The 18,370-nt window shown below is 35.0% G+C and overlaps 1 protein-coding gene across 1 annotated transcript; it reads left to right on the forward strand.

The window, feature by feature from the left end:
* Nucleotides 1–307: 307 nt before the first annotated feature.
* Nucleotides 308–9,143, forward strand: LOC114163084 (Phox (PX) domain-containing protein). Its single transcript, XM_028047161.2, has 5 exons — nt 308–1,872; nt 2,457–3,440; nt 4,119–4,344; nt 8,007–8,149; nt 8,676–9,143. Exons 1-5 carry the CDS (start codon nt 514–516, stop codon nt 8,976–8,978), a joined length of 3,015 nt encoding a protein of 1,004 aa, XP_027902962.1. The 5' UTR covers nt 308–513; the 3' UTR covers nt 8,979–9,143.
* The last annotated feature ends 9,227 nt before the right edge of the window (nt 9,144–18,370 follow it).

The raw sequence follows: 18,370 nt of genomic DNA on the forward strand, positions 1-18,370 counted from the left end.
TTTGATAAATCGATATATATTTTTATATGGCTTTTATTCCAACATTATCTTATGGAAATATGACCATTTTATTTCAAAATTACAAACATGGTCAAACTCAGGTTTGTTTTAAAAGATAGTTCAACAGAGTCGTTTCTTTGATTGGTAGGTAAAACAACATGCACATAAATACATGGTCGTGCATATATTTATTTATACCGGTAGTTTTGAATCCACTCTTCACCCATCTTACAATCTCTTCTCTCTAATTTTCATTTTTTTAAAGACAAAAAACAAATACCAGATTTTTTTTTTTTTAATTTTTTCTTCCATTATTTTTAATTTTCATTATTTTTTTATTTCCCTCTTCGTCATCATCATCATCATCGCCTTCTCTGAAGGGAAGGGTCTCTCTCCCTACTGTGCGATTTTCTCCTCTACCTAACCGTACGGTTCCTTCGAGAACCTTCCGAAGCGTCGCATCTTTAATTAATTGCATCGTGACCTTCTATTATTTTCGTCGAATTTGAAGCCATGAATGTGCGCGGTGAACTCAGTTCTCCGGATCCGTTGGATTCGTTTCCTCCGTTACGGGTTCGGGAATCGGACGGTGCCTCCGACGATTCCGAGTTCGAGCGGTATTGCAGCGCCAACTCGGTGATGGGAACGCCCAGCACCAGCATGAGCATGTGCAGCGCTGTCACGCTCTTCCAGGATTTCTCCGATTGCGATTTCGCTTCTTCCGCGGAGGGTTTCGAGAGTTTCAGTTTGGGAAAAGGAACGTCGGAAGCAAATTTCTCCGGCGACCGACGACGGAGTCTGCGGTACGGTTCCAGTGGATTGGAGCTGTACGGTGATTGCAGTGAGGAGCTTGCTTTGACTGCGCTCGATTCCTCGGAGTTGATTGGGTTTAACCGGATCGGAGAGTTGAATGGGAACGGTGAAGTGAGTGCTGGAGAAGGTGGTGTAAATGGTTTTGAATTTCAGATTGATAAAAGAGATGAGGAAGAAGAAGAAGAAGAAGAATTGGAAGAGTTATCGGAGGGTGATGATTCTATGTATAATTATGACAGTGATGGTAATGGTGACAGTGGAAAGGAAATTTATTTGACGGAAAACTTGGGTTATTGTGAAGAGAGGGAAGTGAGAAACGAGAACCCTTTGTTTATGAACACTTCTGTGGCCTATGGTTCGCGAGACTTGGATGATTTTTTGCTGCAAAACGGTCCGGTTTCTGTCATGTCTGATCTATTTCACAGTCAGCGAAAAAAGAATGATACATTGAATCCAGGTTCTGGTCAAAAGGAGCAAGGCAAAAATGTAAAAGACATGGTTATAGTCAATGAAGTTGAAGATACTAAATATATAGGTTATTCTGATGCCGTAGAAAAGGTTAGGGAAAGGGAAGTTGTTATGCCTGCTTACTTAGAGGAAAGTTCTGCAGCAATCGATCCTCCGAGCAGTGTCAAGATGCCGATCCGAGGTTCTGGTGATTTAGTTAGTTGTCCTGAAATTTCTTCTGTTACCGAGGTGGATGAAGTTCATTTGGATCTGCCGGAGAAAGAAGCTCCTCGGAGTATGGGTTTGGATGTTAATGGTTGTGGTAGCATGGAGAAAGGAAATGTCAACAGTCAAGAAGCTATTGCAGCTAGTGATGCTCCTGGTGTAAAGTCGGAGCTGAATGATTCTAAGTTCAGGCTTGATCACATTAGTGATGATAGCCAATTTCATAAGAGTTCTTCCAATTCATCCAGCCATCTTGAGAACGTTATTGCAAAATCATTTGAGTGTGTTGAACCAACTGCGCAGCAGTCAGACAGTGGAAGGAGGAAAACATTAGAGAGTTCACCCACTTCAACAAATCTCTTAGAGAAAAGTCCTGTGGTGTCTAAGGTGAGTAATGCATTCCATTGTCTTTCAGGTTATCATTTTCAATTCAATCCTTTTCAGTTAATATTTGCCACTTCAATTTTGTCAATTTTAATTAATGCGTAGTACCGTAGTTTAAATTGGGTTGTAGTTGTGTTATGGTCATAGTTTCAATATGACTGTTGTAGGCCAATATGGAGAATTATCAGTGTGATGTAGTTGTGATAGCTACAACCAAATTGTAGTGGCTGGATCAAATGGTGTCCAGCATCTAAAGCGTTGCGTAAACCCATGGGGTTGACATTTGACGAAGATTATTTTGGCTGAGTAGTGAAATTGTTTATTACTCATTCTATAAGATGTATGCAATTGAAACTAAAACCTAGCATCTAATTTACTTTTTGAATTTTGAAAGGTTGGTTGTGTGATTTAACTGGCTTTATCATTTACTTATTTATGTCAAGAGAGGTTGCTATTATGCCCATATACCATAAAAAGAGATGATGATAAATGCTGTCATAAACTCATTGTTGAAGCAACTCATTTTTTTTTCTTCTCATATACTTGATTTGACATTTTGGTATTGGACGTTTCACTAAATGTTGCAGACAGAAGACTTTGAGCTAAATGAATTTTATGACGAGGTTGTTCAGGAAATGGAAGAAATTTTACTCGAATCTGTGGATTCTCCTCGGGCCAGGCTTTCCATGGGTAACAGATTGGTTGAGCCTCAATTTTCTATGCCTTCAAGAGATGGTGGGTTGACTGCTTCTACTTCTAGCACAGATGATGCTTACCTGCTAGTTCAACGTCCAAGAAGAATAGATAGGATTGAAGTGGTAGGTGCGAGGCAGAAGAAAGGGGATGTTTCTTTCAGTGAACGATTGGTTGGAGTGAAGGAATACACTGTGTATATAATTAAAGTGTGGAGTGGCAAGGACCAGTGGGAGGTTGAAAGGCGATATCGTGATTTCTTCACTCTTTATCGTTGCATGAAAGCATTATTTAATGAGCAAGGCTGGAAACTACCTTTGCCATGGTCTTCTGTTGAAAAGGAAACCCAGATATTTAGAAGTGCATCTCCAGATATTATTGTGAAAAGAAGTGTTCTCATACAAGAGTGTTTACAGTCTATTATCCATTCCAGGTCCTCTCCTCCTAGAGCATTGATATGGTTTTTGTCCCATCAAGATTCGTATCCTATTTCACCTGTGTCAAATGTACCGGTTTCTCAGTCTTCCTTTACAGGCTGGCAAAATTTTCGAAACATTTCCAATTTAGGAAAGACAATTTCACTCATTGTTGAAATTCCACCAAACAAATCTATCAAACAATTGTTAGAAGCACAGCATCACACCTGTGCTGGATGCCATAAACATTTTGATGATGGAAGAACTTTGATTTGGGATTTTGTACAGACATTTGGATGGCGGAAGCCTCGACTTTGTGAATACACGGGCCAGTTGTTTTGTTCTTCTTGCCACACAAATGAGACTGCAGTCTTGCCAGCCAGAATTTTACATCACTGGGATTTTACTCATTATCATGTTTCTCAGTTGGCAAAATCCTATCTAGATTCTATATATGAACAGGTAAATTTAACACTAATGTTTGTCCTTTATAATGTTGTTTTTACCTTTGAATCTTTTATGTGAATGTTTATATTCCAAGTTAATATTTGAAAAAAACTTGTGTGGTTGAGAAAGTAAAGACACAATAGAAAGTGAGAAAGTTTCGAGACATAATCTCTGAATTGAAAAGTTCTATTTACCATTGCATAACTCTTTATTCCTGCAGGTTGGATATATGCTGATATAGGATTACTAATTTGAATAAATTCTGGTTTTCTGCAATTTCAATTAGCATTGTGAATATAGATCGTGAGGTGATGCGAAATAACTTGTGCATATTGATGTGTGTTGTTAAGATCTTGTTGGCTCATTAAATATTAATATCTAAATTTCATGCTCTTCTTGATTAGTGCTGTAGCTTAATCGGCCTTTCTATTTTCGCTTCATTGTTTACCAGTCATTGACTTGGATTTGGATCAAATTTCCTTCCTGCAGTCCTCAGGAAGTGTTCTAAGTAGAAAATAATGCGCAACTCTGGGAATGGACATTGAAATATTTGTTTAGGTGAAATTTGTGCTGTGTTTTCTTATACTAGATGCATCTTATTCTTTTCCTCCCCCGAGTCCTTTTTGCCATTGTATATTTTATAATATTCTTACCATTCACTTTGCCGTTTTATTAATTAAATTTCTTCTGCAGCCCATGCTCTGTGTCACTGCAGTTAATCCCTTCCTCTTGTCAAAGGTCCCAGCCCTGCTTCATATTATGAGTGTCAGAAAAAAGATAGGTGTAATGCTTCCATATGTTCGCTGCCCGTTTCGGAGGGCCATTAACAGAGGACTTGGAAACAGGAGATATCTTCTCGAAAGCAATGACTTTTTTGCTCTTAGAGATTTGATTGATCTTTCCAGAGGAGTCTTTGCTGGTTAGTTTCTATTAATATTATTATTATTATTATTATTATTATTATTATTATTGTTTATTTGTTCTTTAAATGAAATTTTTTGTCAATTAGTTTCCACATACATGTGTTTCACTTTCGTTTGATTGCTCAATGATATCTAAAACCCAGTTTTGATGGATCGTAGACATGCATAATTTGATCAGTCAGAATGTATTACTGATTTTTTTTTCTCTTTCTAATGGGGTGAATTTATAACTCATTATGTATGTCGAATATATGTTCATGGTGTGGTGAATATAGATTGATTTATTTTAGTTTAGGAATTAATTGTGGTTGGAGAACATCAGTTTTTGGATCTGGTCCAATGAAGCTCTCTCAAGCCTATGGTACCCAGTCTTATCGGTTCTTGATTAACTGTTTAAACAGATATGCCTTTCATGCTATCTGTTTAAAAGGCATATTGTATCTAAAATAATAACATCTTAAAACTATGTGGTAACAACAATAATAAGCATCTTAAAATTATGGCTAATAAGACCTTCGGGGATGTGGCTTGTGTCAGTTTTTGACAATTTATTTAGTGGATATACCTGCAAATTATGATGTGGGATTTCTGGCAGTAGTCTGTCTCAAAGTGGGATCCAATATGTACTCTGGTAACGGACATATTTTTGTTTGGAGGTGGGCGTCATAATGAGTATTGAAACTAACAAGAAATGGAATTCATTACTAAGAGAAAGTGAACCTTTGCAAAGCCAATATATATAAATGGATGGAGGAGCAAAGCAAAGGAAAGAAAGATCGGTTGTAACTGTTAGCACTTTGTTAGACAACAACTCTATAATCTTGTGAAAAGAACTTTATTCACCTCTTGTGTTATATTTGTTCTTACAATACATTATATTTATAGATCCACATTTCCTCACCATTGTACTCTCAACGGCTATAAACGGTTATAAACGGCTATAAACGGCTAACTCATTAACTACCTAGACTCCAACGGCTAGTGCATTAACTACTCACAACGGCTAGTTACCTATAGTGGTTAATACATTTAAGTTTATTAAAAACCCAACAAAACTCCCCCTTAAACTTAAATGCTTCTTTTATTCTCCATCTTTGTTCCTTTATTCTTCATCACGGCTTCCAATGTGCAATAACTCTTCCTCACATTGTGCTTGTCCCTTTCATGAGTAGTTAAGTTCTTCGCTTTCTTCATGACTGACTTCCCTTTCACTTTATCTATGGTCGACTTGTACTTCGCTTTCCCTGTGACTAACTTGTTCTCTGCTCTCTCAGTTTTTGCATCCTTACTGGCAAACTTGTTCTTCTCTTTGGCCGACTTGTTACTCATTGGGTTCTTTGTCTTTGTGACCAACTTGTCGTTAATTGAGTTCTTGTCAATAGGCCGACTTCTTTTTGAAAGATCAGACCACACCCACGTATTGTTGTGCTTAATCTCCTCAATCTCCGTATCCATTTCAAGTCGCCACTTCTCATCTTGCACCTCTAGTGCAGCTCTCAGATCCTTCTCAACTTGTAACTGTTCTTGCAAACTTGAAACATCTTTTTCAAATTCCAAGCGCCGCTTTTGCAAAGCCTGTTTCCTTCTGTCTACACTTTCTTGTAGAATTAAATTGTCTCTAACCTCCTTTTCAATACTCTATTGCAAGTCTCCTTTTGCAATCTCTAACCTTTGGATTAGAAGTTCTTCTTCTTCAAATTCTGAGCTATTCATGCTTTTCACGTGCTCCACCGAGCTATCTGAGTAATCTACTTGCCCCACCGAGCTATCTGAGTAATCCACTTGCCCCACCAACTTATCCGAGCTATGTAGGCATTCGACCAAGTTAATCGAGTTGGCCTCATGCTCCACCATGGTGTCCAGGGTATCTACATGCTCCACCACCCTGTGTGGGCTATCTGCATGTCTCACCAGCCTATGCAACCTACTCGGTTGTCTTGCTGACCTATCCACGCTACTCGACTGTCTTGTCGAGTTAACAATGATACTCAGCCTTCTTGCTGAACTCTCCATTCTACTTGGTCTTCTTGCCGAGTTCACCACTTGCTTATGCTCAGCTCCCGAGCTACACGCCATCATCAACAATGTTGCTTCTTCTTCAACATCTTTTGTGAGGTTGATCATCTCTTCATTTCTACTTTCAGATCTACAATCTTTGGCAAAATGTCCAGACTTACCACAACTGAAACACTTGCCCGAGTAGCACTCCTTTGCATAGTGGCCATACTTGACACACTTGAAGCACTCAACATTTGAGTTGCTTGATTGACCTCCTCTCCATGGACCTCGTCCTCTTCCGTGCCAATTTTGTTGACCGGATTGTTCTTTCTCTTGTCCTCGGCTTCTACCACCAGGAGCGCTTCTTATACCTCCTCGATATCATCCTCTACCTTGAGTGTTCTGAGCTTTCTCATCTTTAATTGACATCTTTGTTTGGAGTAATTGACCAAGTGGCTCAACCTTCTTCTTCTTCCGCTGCTCATGCGCCTCAAGGGACCCGGCAAGCTCTTCAACCGTGAGCATTGACAAGTTCTTGGACTCTTCAATCGCGCACACCACGTTCTCAAAGTCATCCGTTAAAGATCTCAAAATCTTTTCCACAACTCGGCTAGCGGGCAACGTCTCTCCATTTCTACTAAGTTGATTCGCCACAGTTTCAACCCGAGTAATATACTCGGCTACTCCTTCGGTCTCTTTCATCCTCATGCTTTCTAGTTCGCCTCTAAGTGTTTGAAGTCGCACCTGCTTCACTCGGTCATCTCCCTTATACGCCTTCTCAAAAATATCCCACGCTTCTTTTGAAGATTTGGCACTTGCAATCTTCTCAAAGCCAGACTCGTCCACAGCTTGGTACAGGATGTACAAAGCTGCCTTGTCCTTCACACGTGCGTCTTTCAGCACTTTCAGCTGGGCATTTGACCAACCTGTAGTGTTGGCTGGTTCATCAAAACCATCTTCAACCACCTCCCAATTTTCTTGGGATCCAAGAAGGGCCTTCATTTTGAGACTCCAATTGTCATAATTGACAGCCTTTGTCAACTTGGGCAGAGAAATACTATTTGTAAGACTGGCCATCTCCTTTCTTTTTTTTCTCAAACACTTAGCTCTCTTTTTTCAAGCACTCAAGCTCTCTAGCTCTCTCTCTTTTCCACTCAAACACTTAAGCTAACTGGCTCTTGATACCACTTTGTTAGCACTTTGTTAGACAACAACTATATAATCTTGTGAAAAAAACTTTATTCACCTCTTGTGTTATATTTGTTCTTACAATACATTATATTTATAGACCACATTTTCTCACCATTGTACTCTCAACGGCTATAAACAGCTATAAACGGCTATAAACGGCTAACTGATTAACTACCTAGACTCCAACGGCTAGTGCATTAACCACTCACAACGGCTAGTTACCTATAGTGGTTAATACATTTAAGTTTATTAAAAACCCAACAGTAACAAACTACAACTGTAAAACAAAATAAGTGACAACCAAACCAGAGGAAATGACCTCTCTAACTATGTAGAGTAGAACTATCATGGACACTGTATCTTTCTTTTCTCTTTGTTTTTATGCAATCCGGAGCTGACTATTTGTTTATTTAGAAGTTGTAGCATTCCCTATATCTAGTGTTCTTGACAAAGAGCAACTTTTTTGCAGCACTTCCTGTGATGGTGGAAACTGTGTCAAGGACAATTCTGGAACACATTACTGACCAATGCCTTGTATGTTGTGATGTGGGAGACCCCTGTAATGCCCGACAAGATTGCAGTGACCCATCTTCTCTCATTTTCCCATTTCAGGTGTGTAGCTGTCAATAGCTAAGATAAGATTCTGTAGTATTGTATTAGATAATATCGATTAGAAGAGTAATGATTTTTTCGAATTTTAATCGGGCTCCATAGTGGCTTGGTGCACAGTAGCAAATAAATTGCTTGATAAAGCAATTTATTCTAAAGGAAAAATGACTATTTGATAGAAAATCACATTGTGTTTCTTCATTGTCTATATTGTATTCAGATTATGTAATATTTTGTATGATGTTGGAACTACAAAACCCAACCAAGTCTACTACTTTCCGTGGATTTTCCCGTAGTCCGGAGTTGGGAATTTTAATGGTTATAGGGGGCATTATGCTATTGTCTTATGAAAGAGTTTATATAGCATTCCTGTTGTTTGCTGCAAGACCAGGAAATCAATCCTATCCCAATTATGATTTTCTCTAATTGTAAAGATGGTTCACTTTTTATCCATTTCATTTTCATAGTTTCAATTTCTTTTAATATTAATGAGAAGTTGAAGTCTGAATACAATCTAAATTATTACCAGGAAGAGGAGATTGAAAGGTGCAAAGCTTGCAAGTTGGTTTTCCACAAGCATTGTTTTAGAAAACTTGCAAATTGTCCCTGTGGTGCTCAACTCAGATTGAACGAGACAAGGAGCTTTACTAACAGAGCAAGCCAAAGGGGTGAAACAAGAGGAGCTTTGGACTTATTAGGCAGAGGACTCACTTCTGGGTTCTCACAAAGGTTCTTATCTGGATTATTTACGTCAGAAAAACCAGAGAAGACTAGGGACCATAAAGACGAAAATATTATTTTAATGGGCTCCTTACCAACCACATCTTTATGATCATCAAAATTACTGTCAATTTCTTATGTTTATCAGCTATACCATACATTTTATTACATCTTAGGATGTTTCTTCAATAAACGCATTTGCCCATGTAGTCATATTTTGGGTTTGTCATTCTTTGTAAAATGATGTTATTAATGTATAGTTTTACCTCTTATTTTATTTTATTTTATCTACGATTACTATATTCTTGCTTTTGTTTCATTCAAGGATAATATACTATTAGTGCTATTAGGCGCCCTTATATGCATGCATGACACATTTGGGATCACTACTTCAAATCGTCTATAACGCATTAACAACTTAAATTGATGCATTTGTAATCCATCAATAAATCTTTTGGATTGAAAACCTCCACCAATTTTTCAACGAATTTCTCTCAAAAATTCTCTACTGAAGCATCTAAAATTAAATCTAGTTACACGAAAAATTGTTGTTCTATTGTTTGAATTAAATTTTTCAAAAGATAAAAATTAAGAAATTAAATTAAATTGTTTCTTCGGTAGTACAACTTTTAATCAAAGCTCTTATCCAACTTCTCCAAAATTTTGTGTATGAAGTTTAAGGAAAAGCATATATTTTTTTTCCCTTTTATTGTATGTGTTGCGTAGAAAATATTATTTAAACAAGAGGTAACGTAATATTGGTCGGTTTAAGAGAAGAGCTACGCACAACTAAAATACAGCATAACAGCACAATTCATGAACCAGAGGAAAGGGATAAAGTGAAACAGTTGAGTAAGTCATGATCTATTACCTCAAACTTCTTGTTCTTTTCGTAGCATAGATTCATAGATAAAGATTAACATTTTATTTCAATCAGAATATTGTTGATTAATGCAAACTTAATATAAAAATATTGTTGATTAAGACGAACTTAATAATAAAAATTTAGATATAAAATTTTTACTATTCAATTTTAGGCTTGTCTTAACACAATTGAGGATTGCAACAAACGGTATGAATGTGAGAGAAGGAAGTAAAAATATATTGTTTGTTGTTTTTAGCTTTCAATGGAAACATGAAACCCAATTCTAGTGAAGCCTTTACCATATAATTTTCTTAAATCAATTAATTGTTTCCATTATGTGAATTTTTTTATTTCTTAATTTTGAATTCATTCTATATAACTCAAAATGTTTCGTTACTCTCACTTTTTATTTGTAAACAAACAATTATCTTAAATCATATTAGTCTGTGTGGGAAACAATATCTGAACTTGTCCACTGTATTACTTGTGCGATTTAGTTACTTGCTAATTTTGTAACAAGTTTTTGGTGTTGTTGTCAAGGACTAAAGTTTGGTTTAGCTAATTGATTTGTTCACCAATTTAGGTGAAGTTTGTTTTATTTTTATAAAAAATAAAATAAAAATAATTATTTTTTTACTGTTTAACTCGTCCTTTCCAGTGTTTCTTTATTATGCATGAGATGCATGATTCTTGCTGATCAGTTGCTTTACGGTCTTGAGATTGAAAGAACAACCTGGAGGAATAACATTATAAAGAGAAGACTTAAAAAAAATACCAGAAGGACAAATCACGAACTATGAATATCAAGCGTCAAGCTAACTGGATGTTAAACAATCACTTGGTGGGAGGCAACCCAATATTTTTAAGAAATGCTTAATTATTAAATTCTCTCTGAACTTGTTCTAATCATGTCCTCAAAATATATGAATTGAATATTTGGATGGTCAATTGAGTTAGAATATGTTTGAGCAATGATTTTCTTGTTTCATAATTGTGCTTATAGTTGAGATAACTTGTGGTGTACTTTGATTGTGAGATAGTTTGATATGTTTATATTTAGTTAGTCCTTGTTCAATGTAAGAGCATGACCAAATTTTTGGATATTTAAGTATGAAATATTTGGGTGTTAAATGCATACGAGTGTTGTGAGCTTGAGTTTAGAGAGTAGTAAGGAAAGCAGTTATTGCCATGAAATTGATTTTTGACTAATTCTTTTAATATAACCACACAATTGGTTAGAAAGATAAAGACATTTGGTTGACATGTTTAAGCTACTCTGCCAAAATAGCCAACCTTGATATATGTTAATTGTGTATTGTTACCCTTTTTTGAGCCTAAATATTTCATTCTTTTACCCTTAGCCATTAAAGAAAATATATCTTGTCTCGCACCTTAGTCAAAGAGAACACGTACATGTTGAGTAAAATAAAGATATGAGACCAGATCAGTTTGGGGTAGGGTATAAACACCCTACTAGGGTATGAGATTTAATAAGTTTAGGGTAAGCTTTTGTAAAGATCTTATCCCAGGAAAAAGAAAAAAGAAAGAAGAGAAAAGACAAAAAATCTCGTGATAAAAAGGGTTGTGTTATGATAAGTATATGAAATTTTTTGGAAAAATTATTTTGTAGAGAATACCAGGATACCATGAATTATTTACATTTAGTTGTTCTCTTCGGCTCAATGGTGTTTTTTAATTCTTCAAAAACTATATTTCTTCTATAATACCAGAATATAAACATGCAACTATTCCAAATATCAAAAGAGACAAGAATATACATACAAAAAGAAAGAAAGAAAAAACATATAGAAAAACCACATCAATATTACACATTTAATTAAATGGCCCAACTCTCTAGCATCCCAACGAAGTCACCATCTGTCGCATAGCAACAAGGTGGCAAACAAAAAATAAAGTTTGAAATGTTTAAAAAAAATAAAGTTAAAAAAAATAAAGTTTAGAGTCGTCGCCATAGTTTATTCTTTAAAATTACAGAAAAATCGAAATGATAAGACAAGGTCAGCAAAAACCAAATTTTTGGTTCGGGAATCAGTTATACGTTAAAAAAGTGTCAACACCCTATAATGTCTGTCATAAGACACTACCTTTAATTAATTGTGCAAAAATATATGTGTTTTTCAAAATATTTCATTTTCTCAAAGAAAAATACGAAAACAATGTTAAAAATGAAACAAAAAAAATATTTTTTCAAGTTTTGGGCCCGACAAAGATGTACTTCGTTCCTACGTATTTTCAATCAAAATGAAAAATCAAGGACCACATAGTTCTTTATCAAAAAACCTATGTGAGAAATGATTTAATTTTTAGTTGGTGAACCCGACAAGAATTGATATTACCCCTACTTATTTCCATTCATAATGGAAAATTAGGGATGACGTAGTTCCTAAAAGACCTTTTGAAAAATTATTAATTTATTTTTTTTATAATTTTAACCTTTGTATATTGTTTTTTTGGTATTTTGAATTATTTGGAAATGAGTGTCACACAAAGCGAGTGGCTGTAATGAGATATCCCTTAATAATTGCTTATACTCCCTAATATTTTCCATAAATTTTCTCTGTTATTATAATTGATTTTGTTACCACAATTAAAATATCTGTTATAATTGTGACAGTTTGTACAAATTATATTTGTGAATGGTTTACATGTAATTAGCATATATGAGGTAGCTAGTTATGTAATCTTTGTGTGTATATATTGTGGCAAGAATTACATTGTCAATTCTTCTTTATGGTATCAGAGCCTTCTATGATATTACCAAAATGACGGACGAAGCAAAGGTGAGAAAGATAATCTCACCTTATGATATAACTACTACAAACAACCCAGGAAGCCTCCTGGCGGATGTTCAACTGAATGGGAAAAATTGTGATGAATGGGCTCGATATCTAAGAATTGCCTTGAGAGCAAGGAAGAAGTTTGGGTTCATAGATGAAACAATCGAAAAACCTGCAGAAAAATCCATAGATCTTGCTGTTGGTGGACTAAAAGGCGAACAATGGCTTATTCCAAATATTGGTGTTAGTAGAAATAATGCATTGTGCAATAAAGCTTGTGATGTTTGTCTTAAAGCAAAGTAATATTGAGAAAGTTTTCCTCTTAGTATTAATAAAACAGTGTATATTTTTCAACTAATTCATTGTGACTTGTGGGGACCCTATCGGGTTGTTTCTTATTGTGTTGATCAATATTTTTTTACCATTGTAGATGATTATTCACGAGCTGTATGAATTTATTTGTTAGAAGAAAAGAAAGAAGTTTTCACACATTTGTGTCAATTCTTTGCTATGGTGGAGTGTTAATTTAACAAACAAGTGAAAGTTTTGCGTAGTGATAATGACATAGAATTTGCTTTCATGGATTATTTTTTTCAAAATCACGAGATTGTGCATGAAACATCTTGTACAAGAGCTCCTCAACAAAATGGGCAAGTAGAACGAAAGCATAAACATATTCTCAATGTTGCTTGTGCATTGCGCTTCCAAGGTGATCTTCCTATTAAATTTTGGGGCAAATTTGTTCTAACTGCAAGATACTTTATCAATCGCACACCCTCAATTGTATTGAATGGAAAAAATCCATATGAGATGCTTTATAGCAAACCTCCATTTTTCAATCATCTATGCGTGTTTGGGTGCTTGTGTTATGTTCATAACCAAGACACTAGAGGGGAAAAATTTGCAAGTCGCAGTCGAATGTGTGTTTTCTTCAGATATTTGTATGGTAAAAAGGGTTGGAGGGTGTATGACTTAGAATTGGGTGTGTTCTTAACATCTAGAGATGCATGTTCTCTGAAAATATGTTTCCCTATGCTGAAACACAATCATTAGCATCTAAGTTGTCAGACATAGAATGATGAGCGACACTTCATGAAGAATAGCCAGAATCATATTCTGATCGGTGGAAACTCCACGCAAGGCCATCAAAAGTCGATCCTTCGGTGGAATTCGACAAATCGCAATGGAAAACCAAAATTCTTGTTGGAAGCGTTCTTGTTCCACTAATGGAGTCTCTCAGACTCGCACTATGTAGGCAACCCGGCGAGGTGATTACCTTATCTAAGGTTATAGTTTGAGATTTGAGAAAGGGGATAAACAACACTTGTATATTCATCAAAACTAAATACTACAAAGAAATGGCCTGCCTTTTTATAGAATGAAAGGCAACTAGAAAGGGGGAAAACATGAGCAAATACCCTAACTAAGGGAAGGGCGTGACGCGTTAATGGTAAAGAACTAACAAGCTTAAACAAGGAAAGCTACGATCACAACGGACGGTGACCCTATCATGAGGAATGAGCCTTAGTAGAGCCATAAGAAAGGAGTGAGGATGGGCAACGCGTGGGGAGAGGAAACCTAGCGGATGGTGTGTAATCAAAACAAATGCTTTACTTTAGGTTTGTGCATTGATGGTTTGGGCAACATTTGGTTGTACGCGTAGGTGATTTTGAACGAAAGCCAATATTTACCAAGGCAACAGAGCCGATGATTGATGCGTTAAATTGGGCTTAAGGATGTACATTTCAGCCCCAATGCCAACTCAATAAAGCATGGATGTTGAAAAAATTGTACACGCGTGTTGCAAAGAAAATAGGGTGTTGCTTTGTTGATGGATCAGAATGGGCTGCATTTAAAAAAAAGCCCAATTAGAATAAACATTTATTTAATTAAAAACAAAGGCAAATAAAGAAAATCGGGAGGCATTGGCCCAAGCTATAAGGTGTTGGGGTGGATTTATCATAGAACTAAGTAGTTTTACACCTATGAACAATGTTGATAAGACTGATGAAATAGAGATTGTGCAGGTTGATTCTCCGCAAAAACTAGAAAACTTGTTTACTGACATTCTTGATACTGAGAAGGATACAACTAACAGGGGGACTCCAACAGTAAGGTGGATGAGCAACCTTTGGGTCACGAATGTCGTGCTAAAATACCGTCCACTCGGCTGTGAGGTTTTTTGACGGATGCCATCTACAACATAGACCCCTCTCCCACTTTGTTTCTTACCTCTCACACCTCAAGTACACCTTATCCTTTAACACATTATGTTAATTATGACAAGTTCCCTGTACACCACATACATTTTCTAGCAAGTGTCAAACCTAAGTCATTTGCTAAATCCATGAAAGATGGAAGATGGAAGATGGAAGAAAGTCATGCAGACTAAGATAGAGACATTGGAGAATAATGAGACATAAACATTAGAACCGCTGCCACCTAGCACGAAAGCTATTGGGAGCAAATGGATTTACCGAATCAAGTATAAATTTGATGGTTCGATTAAGCGGCTTAAAGCCCATCTAGTGATACTAGGAAATAACCAAAATGAAGGACTTGACTATGCGGAAACCTTCACTCCTGTTCAAAGATGGTAATTGTGAGCACCTTTCTAGCTATTACAATTGCTAGAAAATGGGAGCTTCATTAAATGGATGTTTCACAATGTTTTTTTTTTTGCATGGGGACTTGGAAGAAGAGGTGTATTGAAACTTCCTTTAGGATTTCGATATGGAACTTTAGGCAAAGTTTGTAGACTTCACAAGTCATTGTATGGCTTGAAACAAGCTCCTCGATATTGGTTTTCAAAATTTGTTGGTGCTTTGAAACACTATGGATTTACACAATTCACATTCGATCATTCATTATTTACATTGCAACGTAAAAATGTGCAACTCCATGTGTTGTTCTATATGAATGATCTCGTGATTTTTGGCAATGATGATGTTGCTATCAAAACCTTCAAAACATACTTGCGTGCCTATTTTCATATGAAAGACCTTGGACTATTGAAATATTTTCTAGGCATTGAGCTGGCTCGTATCTCTATTGGAATTTTCTTGTGTCAACACAAATATGTGTTGGATATTATATTTGAAGCAGGATTGTTAGGAGCTAATTTGGTTGGCTCTCCCATGGATCCTCGCCTATCTTTAGCTAAAGGTGTTCTTCTTCCAGATCTAGAACAATATCAAGGTTGGTAGGACAATTAATTTACTTGTATGTTACTAGGCCTGTACTTTCTTATTGCGTGCATACACTTGCATAGTTCATGCAACATCCTTGACAGGAACATTGGGAGGCTACCCTACGTGTTGTGCGCTTTTTGAAGGTTAATCCTGGACAAGGAATTTTGTTAAGTGCTTATTGTGATTTACAACTTTATGCTTGGTGTGACTCAGATTGGACCGGTTGTCCTTTGACTAGAAAATCTCATATTGGCTGATTTATTCTTCTTGGTAATTCACCCATCTCATGGAAAACTATAAAACAACACATCGTGTCTCGTTCTTCCATAAAAGCAGAATATTGTTCTATTGTTACTACCATTTGTGAGCTAAAATTTTTGAAAGAACTCTTGTCATGTTTTGGAATCAATCACCATAGCCCTATAAAACTCTATTGTGATAATTAATATGCTTTTTACATTGTCGTTAATCATGTTTTCCATGAACACACCAAACATATCGAAGTAGACTGTCACTTTGTCCGTGATAAACTTTTGCGAGGATCTATTTTTACTGGTCATATGCCTTTTCATGCTCAACTAGCAGATATCTTCACCAAGGCTTTAGGCAAGACTCAATTTGAATGTGTTCTTTCCAAGTTGGGCATTTGTAATCCTTATAGCCCAACTTGAAGGGGGTAATGAGATATCCCTTAATAATTGTTGATACTCCCTAATATTCTCCATAAATATTCTATGTTATTATAATTGATTTTGTTACTACAATCATAATATATGTTATAATTGTGACAACTTGTACATATTATATTGAGGAATGGTTTAAATGTAATTAGCATAGATTAAGGTAGCTAGATATGTAATCTTTGTGTATATATATTGTGGTTTCACCAACAATAAAGGAGCAAGAATTACATTGCCAATTCTTCTTTAGGTTGGATAGACATAAAAAGTAAACAAAGAAAACTATTTTTATTTTTAGTTCTTTATATATTTTAAAAAATAAGAAATTTAAAAATTGGTTTAACGCGACGTCAGCTGCTGAAAAAACACTAAAATAAATGGGACAAAATATTTTCTTTTTATAACTTTTAGAACAAGATATTTGTAAATAGTGAAATAATGTGCTTAAGAGAAAAAAAAAAGCCAAACTTGGGTGTAAATAATAAATGCGTACAATATTAAAACAAAATATAATGAAAATTAGGAATGCATAAATTAAAAGAAAAAAAAAATCGACAATGACATTCCTTCTAAACTTTTCAATTCCTCTCTTTATCTATCAATCTCATTCTTTTGTTCCCTACATTACAACTACATTTCTTCTTCTTCTTTTCATGCGTCCTTCTATGTAAGTTTTTTGTTTTTCTCTCAAAAGAGGTAAAAAAGAGATGTGTGTCTATGTGAGTGGTAGATGGGAAATAAAGAGAGAAGTGTAAAGAATTATGTTTCCAGTCGTTTTTCATATGACAAACTGTGTATTTATATACATATTGCAAAACCAACGTAACTCGAACCTTAATTATAATGAATATAAGGAAGGAATTGGTAATGATAAAAACACATTACCCTTCTTTACAAACAGAGAGAGATTCTAAAATAGCAGTGTAAATAGGAAAGGGTGGGGTTAAGATATGTATAAAACATTTGGGATCATGAGAAGTGATGTTGTAATTAAAAATAAATTGGGTTCTTCCTCCTTTCTTTCATATGCTAAAATTAAAATTTAAAAATCTATAAAAAAACTTATTTCACTTTTTTTTTATTACCTTTAATTAAAAATATGTTTATATATATATATATATATATATATATATATATTAATTTTAAGGGTTAAATATGTTTTTGTCTTTCAACTTGTATTGAAAATTGTAATTAGTCTCTCTTGGAAACCTTGAACCAATTTAGTCTCTCAATTCTGTAAATGCGTGGATTTAGTCCTTTTAACCAAATTTTAGTAAATTTATTTGACGTTTCAAACGCATCTCATTGTAGTATTTTATTTTGTTTACACCATTTGACACGTATTCGTTTCAATATTAGCTGAGAAACGTGTTTCAAACGTCAAATAAACTTAAAAATATTGATTTAAAGGACTAAATTCACACATTTCTAAATATGAGAAACTAAATCGGTTTAAAGTTTTCAAGAGGGACTAATTCCAATTTTCAGTAAAAGTTAAAAGACTAAAAACATATTTAACCCTAATATTAATATTAATATATTTATATATTTTTTATTATATATAGGATGGTTACAAGCATAGATAGCTCTGCCTTATATCAAGGTTAGTAAATGTGATTTTTTTTTTGTTTAGTGAGAATAATAAAGTTACATTGTTGTTCTTTTTGTATTACTTTATATATAGGTAAATCATTTTACCCTAAATTTTATTTAGGGAGTTAACATCCTTAAACAATTTTTTTTATGCATTCCATATAATAAAAACAGAACTCTTTCCTATAAAATTAAATAGTTTATAGACTTGAAAAGAACATTGATCACTTAGTAAAGCATAAATGCCTGATCACAATGAAAGTTTTTCTTTTTTAGTTTTAATTAAATACATATTATTATATTGACATATTTATTGGTGATCATAACTATTTTATTATAACAATCATAATAATTAATATCCATAACTTTTATAAAAA

The sequence above is a fragment of the Vigna unguiculata genome, chromosome 9 (genome assembly GCF_037176805.1).
Source record: "Vigna unguiculata cultivar grain cowpea cultivar isolate G323 ecotype 2 chromosome 9, ASM3717680v1, whole genome shotgun sequence".
NCBI classification, from domain to species: domain Eukaryota; kingdom Viridiplantae; phylum Streptophyta; class Magnoliopsida; order Fabales; family Fabaceae; genus Vigna; species Vigna unguiculata.

What these genes read in the sequence shown, in the direction of transcription:
- LOC114163084 (XM_028047161.2), top strand. Translation starts at nt 514, where the DNA reads ATGAATGTGCGCGGTGAACTCAGTTCTCCGGATCCGTTGGATTCGTTT. An exon ending in AAAGTCCTGTGGTGTCTAAG is followed by an intron (nt 1,873 to 2,456) that starts GTGAGTAATGCA and finishes TAAATGTTGCAG; the next exon opens with ACAGAAGACTTTGAGCTAAA. An exon ending in TAGATTCTATATATGAACAG is followed by an intron (nt 3,441 to 4,118) that starts GTAAATTTAACA and finishes TTTCTTCTGCAG; the next exon opens with CCCATGCTCTGTGTCACTGC.